A 10,842-nucleotide genomic window follows, 5' to 3' on the forward strand; every position below is an offset into this window, starting at 1 on the left:
AGGAAATATTTATTAAAACAAACGGGACATTCACATGTATAAAATAACAGCTGGTTGTCATGGTGACGGGGCCTGAGCGCATGATGAGCCCCAGGTTGTGGCAGCTTTTAAAATGAGGCCTCCGGGGGGGGGGGGTGCTCAGCTGGATCCGACGCTGGTTTTGAATGTGAAAGGTTTCGACTTTTTCAACGGAGCCGTGGAATCGACAACTGCTTGGGAAGGAGGGGATGAGTACACGACATGCTGTCGGTAATTAATCTTCGTGTGTGTCTCCCCCACCCCAGAGTGAAGATGACGTAAGCGCAGCAGTGTGTCGGGAGTGCAGTCTGTGGCACGGTCGCCTCACTTTTTGGTCCTGGGTTGGAATCCCGGCGGAGCAATGTACAGCGAGCATGTACGGTCCCGAGCTACACGAGGCTGCCGGGCCAGGAGACGACGGTCAGCGCCACCCGGCTGCGCTGCTCCTTCAGCATGGGGACGAGCGCTGAGTGGCTCATTCCCGCCGTGGACAAGCCATTGACCGCCACGATCATGTCGCCGCATCTGTTGAGGTGAGGATGGATTAAAATGATGAGGAGGTAAAAATTGTTGAGCGGGGGGGGGGTCCCAACTCACTTGAGGCGGCCGTCGTAGTAGGCGGGCGTGCCGAGCACGATGGTCTTGATGAAGAAGGCCTGGTTGCCGTGGGTTTCCTCGTAGCCCCCCACGATGCTGAAGCCCCAGCTGCCGGGGTGACTCCTCCGCAGGACGATCTCATGGCTGCTGTGCAAGTAACTGGCAGGAAAGGAATAGTTTGGGATGTGTTAAAACCTCTTGGATCAATGGGTCCAAAAGTCGAAAAGTTCTAAAAAAAAAAAAAAAAAGGGAGCCTAAGTGACAAATTTGCATGCAAGCTGATGAAAATTTTCCATTTTATTTTTTTTTATTTATTTAATGCCGGACAAAGGAAATAGTTCTATGCCTCAATTGAGACATACAAGCCGCACTTTTCTGTTGAAAGAAATTTGGGGTTTACTGCATGTACAGAATGATTGAATGCACAAAAACAGATTATTAAAATAGTTCCTTTTAACACAGCAACAACTTTGCCAATTAAAACGAACAGATCCACGACAAAAAAAGAAATTTGATTTATTTAGCGTATTTTCTGAACTATAGAGCGCCCCCTAGCGGTGAAAGAAAAATTGCACCCTTGTATTAGCTGCATGGTTCAAAATCGAGGGAAAAAGTAGCGTCTTATAGTCCGGAAAATACGGTCATTAAGTTGCCCATCGCTGATCTATATGGGCTGATATTTGTGCCACTAGAAACTGAATATTTGAATTGAAGACTGAATTATTGAATTATTAATTATTCAAATATCCAGTCTTCAATTCAAATATTCAGTTTCTAGTGGCACAAATATCAACCCATAGATCTAGATTAGTACAACTATGGTTTATTTCTTTAATCCGCATTCCCTACAACAAACAGTGTATAGAGTAAAAAAAAACATGAATAAGCGCCTGCTGCCCCCCGTACTTCTTTCATCAACTCACCTGGGGAGCCCCAACCACATGACCCAGGAGGGCGACCAGTTGGCGTCAAAGTCGCTGTCATGGGCGTGATTCAGCAGCTGGTCGCGCTGGCGCTCCTCCACCATGCTGACTTCCAGCACGCGCAGCTGCACCGAGGCCGAGGCGGCGCTGGCCTTCAGGGTGCCCACCGCCTCGCTGTGGCTCAGGTACGTCAAGTCTTGCCCGTTGATGCTCAGGAGGACGTCGCCTGATATGAGCGAGCGAGCGAGGAAGCCAGGATGTCATACGGTACTTTCAAAAAAGTTCGGGAGAATCTATCGCTTGACTTCGAGATTGACATCATTTTTCCCCATTGAAATCAATTTTGAATGATTTTACGGGGGCCTCAGGATAATTGAATGTCTCAATCCTCTCCCATCCTGCATTTTACGCCTACAGAAAAAAATCTTTTTTTGTTTGGTTTACTGTAAACAAATCAATGGATCCGTTTTTGATGTTTCCCACCTCGTTTGATTCTCCCGTCCCTCGACAGACATCCATGCGGTTGGACACTGGTGACGAAGATGGGCAGCTCGCCGCTCTTGCTGCCCCGCCCACCCGCTACCGTCATGCCCAGAGACTCGTGGGGCTCCTTCTTCACAGTGATGTGTTTTTCCTTGCAGGTGACACACTGGGACAGGTCCTGGTGCACCCGAAAAGATTTGATTGACGGCTGACCCATGTGGTTAAACCTAAAAAAAAATGCGGGCGCTTGTGTTTACCCGGTGCGTACTGGTGCGTGAGAGGTGCAAGGGCAGCGGACTGGCGCTGGTGCTGTGGTTAGGCAGGAAGTGATCAAGGCAGTAGAGATCTCTGGTGGAGCTCGATTTTGGCGGCGGAGTTGGCTTGCTGGGTCGGGCGATGAGCAGGTGCACACGCTCGCCGCTAGCCTATCAAGTCACGGGGAGCTCGGTTACAAGTTAGCCTGCTCAAAATGTAAAAGTGATTCATGAGAAGATATTTTCACCTGGATGATCTGTGCAGCCTGCTCCGGGGTCCCGTGGCGCAAGTCCTGCTCGTTAACTGCCAAAACACGGTCATTGCCCCGCAGCCGGCCGTCTTTAGCCGCCAGTCCGCCATCCAGGAGGTCCAGCACGAAGACCCCGGATTCGTCAGTCCGCCGCACCAGCTTGATGCCCAGCTGCTCTGCTGAGTCGCGCTTGTGCAAGGTGATCCTCAGCGACATGGGGCTGGGGGGGTTGCCCTCGGGGGTGGAGCAGGGGGCTTTGGGGACGGCCGGCGTGGTCGAGGCGGAGGGCGGAGCCCGCGATGCGCAGCGGCGCTCTCGGAGCACGGTCAGCTGCAGGGTGGTGCACGGCCGCGCCAGCGTGGAGCGGGCGAAACTGTGCGGCACGTTGCTGATGTCCACGTTGTTCACCTTGGACGAGAACACAACGGTTCAACTTTTTTCCTTTCCGCACGCCACGTCGTCGTAATTATGTTTAAAGTGAGGTGAATTAAATTAAAGACGTGAAATTGAATTCAGTTGAATCAAATAAAAGCCATAATACAATTAATTAGTCATTGGAATGAAATAATAGCAGTGATCAAATTTATCGATGTAAAGTTAATTAAATTGAGCTCAAGTGAATAAAATCAAATTGAAATAATTTAATGGCTGGACAATTAAACAGAATAAAATGTCCATTTTTATTCAATTTAAAAAAATCTATAATTAGGAAGTGCAACAAAATGAAATGGGTGTTGAGATTGCAGCAAGAATATTAAATAGCAAATTAAATTGATATGAATTAAATACAATAAGACGCCATTAACATTAAATATCGCAATTCAAAGTAAAATAAATTGACTTAATTAATGAAAATAATATAATTCGTCTGGCAAATTCAACTGAATTGAATCTACGGTTATAAAATTGAATGGCTGGCAAATTAAATTGAAATAAATGAGACGGTCTCTGTAATCAAATTACTCTTGTAAAAAGAATTGTATGGCAAATTATGTTAAATTGAAGTGAATTAAATGAATAGAGAAAAAAAAAATGGTGTTGGATATCCCTAACATAGAAAATAAAAGTATGGAATCCTTTTCATGTCACCTGGAGAATCTGGTCGCCCGCCAGCAGCCTCCCGTCCCGCGCGATCACGCCGTCACGGTACACTTCCTGGATCACGATGTTGATGAGGGGCGTCTCGTTCCCGCCGACGATGCTGATTCCGAGCTCCACGTACGGGTTCGCCCGGTGCACCTCCACCGCCGTTATTTCACCTTCCGGAAGTGACGGCAACTTGACGCAGCCTGTCGGGGCCGCAAATGACGTCGGTGGGGGGAATTTAAATTATTTATTTTAATCTTTCATAGGGACTTTAAGCAAACGAACACGTTCGTACCTTCTTCGGCAGAAAGAGGCGGAGACTCGGGGCAGTCCCAGCCGGAGGACGTTGAGCTGACTGAGCGGAGGAGGTGGATGCAAGGGTTACTGAGCGGGCGCTTGACCCTGGGGATGATACACTCCATCCCCACCACACCTGAAGGACCACACCCACAAATCAAAACCAACATTATTTCCATTGATTTTATTTTTTTTGCACCAACTCACTGTCTTCCTCAGTGCTCTCCTCGAAGGCGGGGTTGTCCAGGCCCGCCTCGTTGGTCCTCAAGGGCGGGTTGTCGGAGGCGAGTGGAGGCGAGGGCGTGGCATCGCCCAGGTCGGTCTGCGGCGAGCGGGGGGATCGCGGAGGACTTTTGACCGGCGGTCGCTCGTCGCCGATCTCCTTGCGCGGACCGTCCACGCTCGTCTGCTGACATCGTGTCCCCGGGCACCTTGGGCCAGGTAACAGTTTTTTAGTCACATCTGGATTTTTTTTATAAATAACAAAAGAAATATTTGTTATGTGGTGATGGTACGCTAAAACCTCCACCTTGACCACCAAGCAGCCGCCAGCGTGTGACTTTCCCCTTTTTAATCACCTCATCTCGAGTCGTCCACTTACACAACGGCGACACTTGACTCCTGTTGCTATCTTGGACCTCTAAGTCGCCAAGGGAAAGCCGGGAAAACCCACGTGTGGTCAGAGGTCTGATCTTTATTCAAAAAGAATGTTACGCTAATCCCTACAAACGAGGCCTCGGTTGATCTTTCGGGGTTCGTGTTAAGATTGTTCTGACCAAAGAACCGAAGACGCTCGGCTTTGGTTGTTTTGTCGGAAGATTCTGGACACTTTTTACGGAGAAGTGATGTACGGGCAAGTGACAAATGTGAGATGTCTGGCTCCAAAAAAAAAAAATCTTTTAACTGCTCGTTAGCGTGAGCCGGTTAACGGAAATCCCCTTAAGATGCTCGCCAAGGGGGACGACAAGCGGATAAGCCGCCAATGAGCGAAGCGTCAAAACACACATGGGTGGGGTGGGGGAAAATCAAAAAAGCCACTTCTGAGAATCTCTCAGCTCCCCCAAAAAATGCCCCACAAACAAAAAAAGATTTGATGCATTTACTGTACGCGTTCTCCATGGGGTTGAGATCAGGGAATGATGATGGCCACAACCTTAACGCATTAACTGCCATTGACGGATAAAGACGTCAAAAATCTATTTTATTTACTCTGCTGGTAGTGAATGATTTTTTTTTTCTCTTTAAAGCCACAGTGACTCAAGCATGAGTGCAAATTGCAAACCTTCAGAGGAGGTTTTCACGAAGAACCTTTGACCAAAACTTTCCTCCACTTTATCAAAACAAACCAGTTTTCTTTCTGTCACACGACTTTTGACCCACTGCAGTTACAAATCTCACGTGAGGTTCCCGCTGCTCCCTTAATGGCGCATTTGCCAAACAAATTCTGAAAACTCTCTCAAGATTTACATCCAAGTAGACGTCGACTATCGACTCACCACAAGCCGGGGTTGCCCTTGGCCGTCTCGCAGAAGAAGTGATTGAAAAGATCTCTGGTGTTGAAGTTGCTCAGCATGGTTGCCAGAGGGAAAGTGAGAACGCCGAGGAGCTTCTGGCCCGCCAACCCATGACTGTATGACTTGGGAGCCACTAATCCCTCGTCACATGACCTACAGCCCCGTAATCCTTCCCTCAACCTTGCAGTCTCTCAAGGGATTGCCGCACCTGGTCCAAACGGGCCAGGAGCCAAAGTGTGAATGAGTGGTTGGTGAGAAGAACCACGACATGAAGCTCTTGACCTCCACCCCCTCCCCTCCCCTGACATCTGCATTTTGGCCTGTTTTACTGCCCCCCCCCTTGGGTTATCATCACAAGGCATCACTTAAAAAAAAAAAAAAAAATCACACAAACACTCCAGAAAGTGAATGGTTTCTCATGCCCACCTATGTTTGAGATGCGCTTCCAGATCACATCTGGGCATGCTGAGCGAGCAGAGCGGCGTCAGCGGGCACGTGACCGACAGCTTGTCCAGCAGCTTGTGCACCAGGATGCTGGACCTGCGGCACGCCGGCAGCTGCAGCCGCGTGCGGTCCAGCGGGCAGAAGTCCCTCTCCTGCAGGAAGCTGCGCAGGCATCGGGCGCAGAAGGTGTGGCCGCACGGCGTGTCCAGCGGCTGCACCAGCGGCTGCAGGCAGATGTGGCACACCAGGTCGTCGTCCACCTCCAGCCGGTAGTTGTACAGGTGGTTCTCCCGGGTGCGGTGCGCCTGGCCGCATTCCGAGCACGGGGCTTCCGGGGCGGGCTCGGCGGGCCCGGAGAGATCCACCTCGCATCCCGGGCTGCCCATCCCGGCCCACGCAAACGGCGGCGAGGGAGCTCCTAGCCCATAAGCGTCACGGGACGAACGGGTTGCGGCGAGGACGGACGCCCCCCGGCGGATGATGGCGCATCACAACTCTGCAGGTCAGAGGGTGAGACAGCTGTTTGGGGAAAAACAACAAGTGTCTGATTATGTTGCCGGGCATTTATTCATGTGGCAAATACTTTGTGCACGTGAGCCCAGTGTGTTGCACGCTACAAAAGCCCCCCCACCACCACCACGTATGTGTGTGTGTGTGTGTGTTGTGCACTGAGATTATGTATCGCTGCTCCTGTCCACTAATCTGGCAGTATAATCTCTCTTTTTGCTCTCGCCCCACTGCAATCTTCCAATTCCACCGGGAGGGAATTATCCGGGATTGAGGCGGAGGGGAAAGAGAGGATGCAGAGAGTGAAAGGGTAAAAGCGGCGTGCTTTTAAGAGGCTAGAAAACAAAGGAGATTTAGTCGTACATTTTTCGGGTATCCGAGTATTTTTCTGACGACTTTTTACAGACAAGTAACGGCTCCAAAATTTTTTTTTCATGGATTTTGTTTTGACTATACAGTGACGCTTGGATTTTAAAAATATATGTATTAACAAAAGGAGGTGGAGCCGGGAGTCCTGAAAATGATTAATGGGGTGTCATTTACTGCCATTGACGGCTAAAGACGTCAAAGATCCTTCATTTTTTTTTTTTAACTTGGCTGCTAGTGACTGAGTTAAAGATCCCCCCGAGGTGTTTCTGCATTCATGAAAATACCCCAAGGATCAATAATTTACACCCTATTTGCTGTTTTGTTGAAGTCCGACTCTTTAATAGTCTCGCTTTCGTTACCATGACAACTGGGGGTGGAGCCTAACCCTTCCGATGCCAGAGGCTTCATCTCATCGATAAGTTTGTGTGTAACGGCGAGCTGGTTTTCGCCCAGAGTCGACGTGAGACAAGCTTCGATGTACACCAGGATAAGACACGAGTGGCTGGAGGAAGCTGATTGGTTGACACAACAGGTGGAAAGAAAAACATGAGGAGTAAGATGATGTAAACTCGAGACACAGTCTAGTGAAAACAAAGTTAACAACACAGATCAGGACATTGTTCCCTCGAGGAAAGACAAGCAAAGAAGAGGAGGTGAAAAAAATCCTGGCGATAGAAGCCAAAAAAAGCGACAGATTTCATGAAAGATTTCTCAACAGACGCGTATGAGGATTCGCGTCTTCTCCATGGAATGTTCTTGAAGCGTGTGGATCGCCTGCACATCCTAAACCAGGTTCTGCTGTAGCCGAGCCCCTTTCGGTTCCGGCAGAGGGCCTACTTCGACTCGTGTGTGTCACACACACACACACACACACACCTGCCTCCCCGTCTCTCCTGTTGTCGCCATGGCGACCAGGATGGGTACCAGGCCGCCTATCCAGCTCTCTTGCACGGCGCTTGACATTCACAGGATGCCGAAGAAGGATGACATGATGAGCCCATCCTCCACGCTTTTGCCACCCCACCCCCTTGTCCCTTTTTGTCCCGTCTCCTTGGTTACGGTCCCCGTGACAACCTGTCTCCGCCGTCTCCTTAGCTACCAGGGTCCGGCTGTTAATTATTCCACTCTCCCATTTTTTTTTTTTTTAAGGATGCTCTCTCTCCTTCTCCCTCTTCTCCTTGTATGTGACTGGCTGCTTGTCTCCATCCCCGCAGCTGGACATGAATTAAGCATGAGGACACAAGGGTCCCTGTGTTTCCGTTTAAAACAAAGCTGTGACATCACCGCGTCACACTTGTAGACGCCAGCGGGCAAGAGTCGCTATACCACCTATTTTAAAATATTTGATTTAATCCCAAGGTTGTTGTTGTCACCGTCTTCCTACACCAATAAACTGTCGCCCCTTCACCGATCTAATCTGATCTCACGGCACAATCCATAAAGATGTTTTGCGCTTTGTCATCTGATTTTTTTTTAAATATAAAGCCCTTTTTATTATCCCTTTTTTTTTAAATCCTGAGAGGCAGTTGTTATCTACTTTACAGGAAAAAGGCCTGCAAAACCACTTGATTTTTTTTAACACTCATTTTGTCATTGTCCTCCATCCTGTAGGCTGGCACCTACACTGCAGTGTCATGTTGGGAACGTGAGCATCTGTCTGACTCCATCAACAAGCCCTCAATAGCAGTGCAAAACCGAACCCCCCCAATCACATGCACACACAGACGCGCACATACACACAGTGACATTGTAGATGTGAATGCAAATGTTATATTACCTAATCCGGATGCTCCTCCGCGCCTTGCATCCCGACCCCGTAAAGGGAGGAAATAGGTGGTTGTGGTCGTGTAGTCGGGGGGCGACGGTTAGGGTCTCGCACCTCAATTCCACGCACTCACCGCAAAGTGGCGGCGTCCCTGCGAACCCGCACGAAAACGCCCACCGCTGTCAATCATCGGGAGGAAGCGGTGGCGCGCGCATCCGATTCGGGAGTGGCTTCAAAAACTCTGCCTGTGTGAAATGTTTAAAAACATACAAAGCGGTTACCTAAATAGTAGAATTACTGAGAAAATATTCTACGAGTATTATAAATAATCTAGTGTTTCTAAATATTTTTGTGGCGTCATAATGAAAAGGAAAAATAGAATAAAGTTGACTCAATAAAATGTGCAATATTAGAGTAATAGTGTGACAGTGTGTACATTACTTTGTAATAATTTTTACTCCCTACTTTTGAAAGAAAAACTATATTCATGCTTTGCCAAAAGTGAATCTACCTTTTTTATTATTGTTAGTCAACTCATAGCGTAACTATTTTCTGAGCGAGCGTTTGTACCTTTTGTTACAAGTTATCAAAAATGCGAATTGTGTGGAAATTTTCAGTTTAACTGAATATTTAAATTTCTACGAAAGTCCATTGTTCCGCCTTTGTCTAAAATATTGGCGTTTTTGATCAGGCATCAATTCGGCCACCTGCTGGCCCTTCTAACCGTAGGACCCCGGCGCTGTAAACAAGCAGTCGGTTCGTTCATTTAAAAAAATAGATGCGTCCCTTTAAGGGAGTCTTTGTCACCTAACGTGCAATCGATCGCTTAGTTATGACAGAAGAGGAGAGCGAATTGGAAAAGTACGTATGTAACGTAGCTACCGTGTTGTTTAATGTTCACGGAGTAATTAGCTGTTAGCCGCTAACAAACACCCTTTTGCCCTGTTTGGGTTCAACCGGGCGCACTTGACATCATTAAGTTGATCCTTTTGGTTTTCGTGCACATTGTTATTCCCCCATAATTTTTTACTTATTTGCGTGTGTTGCAGACGTGCTGTTGAGGAGCTTCTGAGGGAGACTGACCGGGCTCGGGTGAGAGCCGAGACGATGGGCCCAGCTGGATGGTGAGTCCTACAGTGATGACGTCAGTGTCTTCTTCGTTTGTACGTTAATGAATTCTTATCATTCTAGTGTTGACATTGAAATGTGACAGAGTGAATTGAACTATTGCAAACGAAAATAGCAGCACCGAGCAACCTTGGGAAATGCCAAATTTCTGTGATTACATTGCAGTCGTGTGCAACAAATTTTTCTAGCATCTGAAATTCTCCCCACTTGCATTTTGAACATGTTTGTGCTCCTTTCTCATCAGGTTGAAATGTCCATTGCGAGGCACCAACAAGCGCTTCCTCCTCAACACCCTCCGCTCCACCGGCTTGCAACGCCATCCCGGCGAGTCCAAAGCGGGTCACTCGTCGCACGCCACCAGTCGGGAGTCCTCTCGAGGGAAGAGCCGCAGCAGGTCTCCCCCCGCTGTTCGGGACAGCGGACACTCACGCAAGCGTCACCGCGGGGACATCTACCGGGACGACGCCAAGAGGCGGGACGGGGAGCGGGACAGGAGTCATGGACGTAAGGTCGAGAGGGACAAGACGGCGGACAGACGGACGGTAGAAAACGAAAGACGAACGTCAAAGACAAGGACAGGGTCTGCAAAATGATGGAGCTCAGTTTTTAATCCATCCAGTTTGTCTGTCCTCATTAAGATGGGTGAGCCGAAGCCTGTCAGAGCTGACTTTGTTGAAGATGGGTGAGAAAAAAGGAGAAGGGGCAGTAAAACAGGGCAAAATCTTGTTATCGGGTGGTGAGGCAGGACAAGAGACTAGTTCCATAATAGTGGTTGTCAAAGTGTAAAAATGTGTCTTAAATTGAGATTTTAACATTTTTACAGAAGTACCTGCTATTTCGTTCGATAGTGCTTGTCTACGGCTGACTTGTACTTTTTAGGTTCTTACCTTATTCAAATGAGATACTGCTAGTTACGTAGCTATAATGTGAAAAAACAACAGATTCAAGTGAGGAGTTTATTTTCATGTATTTCTTTTCACAAAATGCAATATTTTGGTGTCTTTTTTTGGGGGGAGAACAGACAGATGGTTAAAAGTGCTCCCCCCATTTGACTTGATTACACTTTTTATTGTTTGCTGTAGTTCTATAAATGTGACTATTTCACACTGTTTCACCTCTTATGCGAGTCAGCACGGCATCACTCAAGTCACCCGCTTCGTAAATCACGTCATCCACGCGGAAAATAATCTTGCTTTTTAACTGTTT

At 48.1% G+C, this 10,842-nt stretch overlaps 2 protein-coding genes across 4 annotated transcripts; one reads left to right on the forward strand and one right to left on the reverse strand.

The window, feature by feature from the left end:
* Positions 1 to 122: 122 nt before the first annotated feature.
* On the reverse strand, positions 123 to 8,705 carry lnx2a (ligand of numb-protein X 2a). Of its 3 annotated transcripts, none has more exons than XM_088283189.1 (11): positions 8,521 to 8,705; positions 5,850 to 6,363; positions 4,117 to 4,340; positions 3,908 to 4,045; positions 3,616 to 3,815; positions 2,524 to 2,934; positions 2,279 to 2,446; positions 2,022 to 2,199; positions 1,539 to 1,764; positions 616 to 774; positions 123 to 543 (listed from the first exon to the last, which is right to left on the reverse strand). In XM_088283189.1, exons 2-11 carry the CDS (start codon positions 6,251 to 6,253, stop codon positions 408 to 410), a joined length of 2,244 nt encoding a protein of 747 aa, XP_088139315.1. In that variant the 5' UTR covers positions 6,254 to 6,363; positions 8,521 to 8,705; the 3' UTR covers positions 123 to 407. The 3 variants fall into 3 exon arrangements, with proteins under 3 accessions (XP_088139315.1, XP_088139314.1, XP_088139316.1); XM_088283188.1 differs by having other exon boundaries at positions 5,850 to 6,386; XM_088283190.1 differs by lacking the exons at positions 5,850 to 6,363; positions 8,521 to 8,705 and adding an exon at positions 5,406 to 5,694.
* A 495-nt stretch (positions 8,706 to 9,200) lies between these two features.
* On the forward strand, positions 9,201 to 10,740 carry LOC148318463 (uncharacterized). Its single transcript, XM_088283109.1, has 3 exons — positions 9,201 to 9,369; positions 9,558 to 9,632; positions 9,881 to 10,740. The coding sequence occupies exons 1-3, from the start codon at positions 9,341 to 9,343 to the stop codon at positions 10,227 to 10,229; spliced, it is 453 nt and encodes a 150-aa protein (XP_088139235.1). The 5' UTR covers positions 9,201 to 9,340; the 3' UTR covers positions 10,230 to 10,740.
* The last annotated feature ends 102 nt before the right edge of the window (positions 10,741 to 10,842 follow it).

The sequence above is a fragment of the Idiotropiscis lumnitzeri genome, chromosome 19, assembly GCF_059441095.1.
Source record: "Idiotropiscis lumnitzeri isolate Australia: NSW breed Sydney's pygmy pipehorse chromosome 19, RoL_Ilum_1.0, whole genome shotgun sequence".
In the NCBI taxonomy this organism is placed as follows: Eukaryota; Metazoa; Chordata; class Actinopteri; order Syngnathiformes; family Syngnathidae; genus Idiotropiscis; species Idiotropiscis lumnitzeri.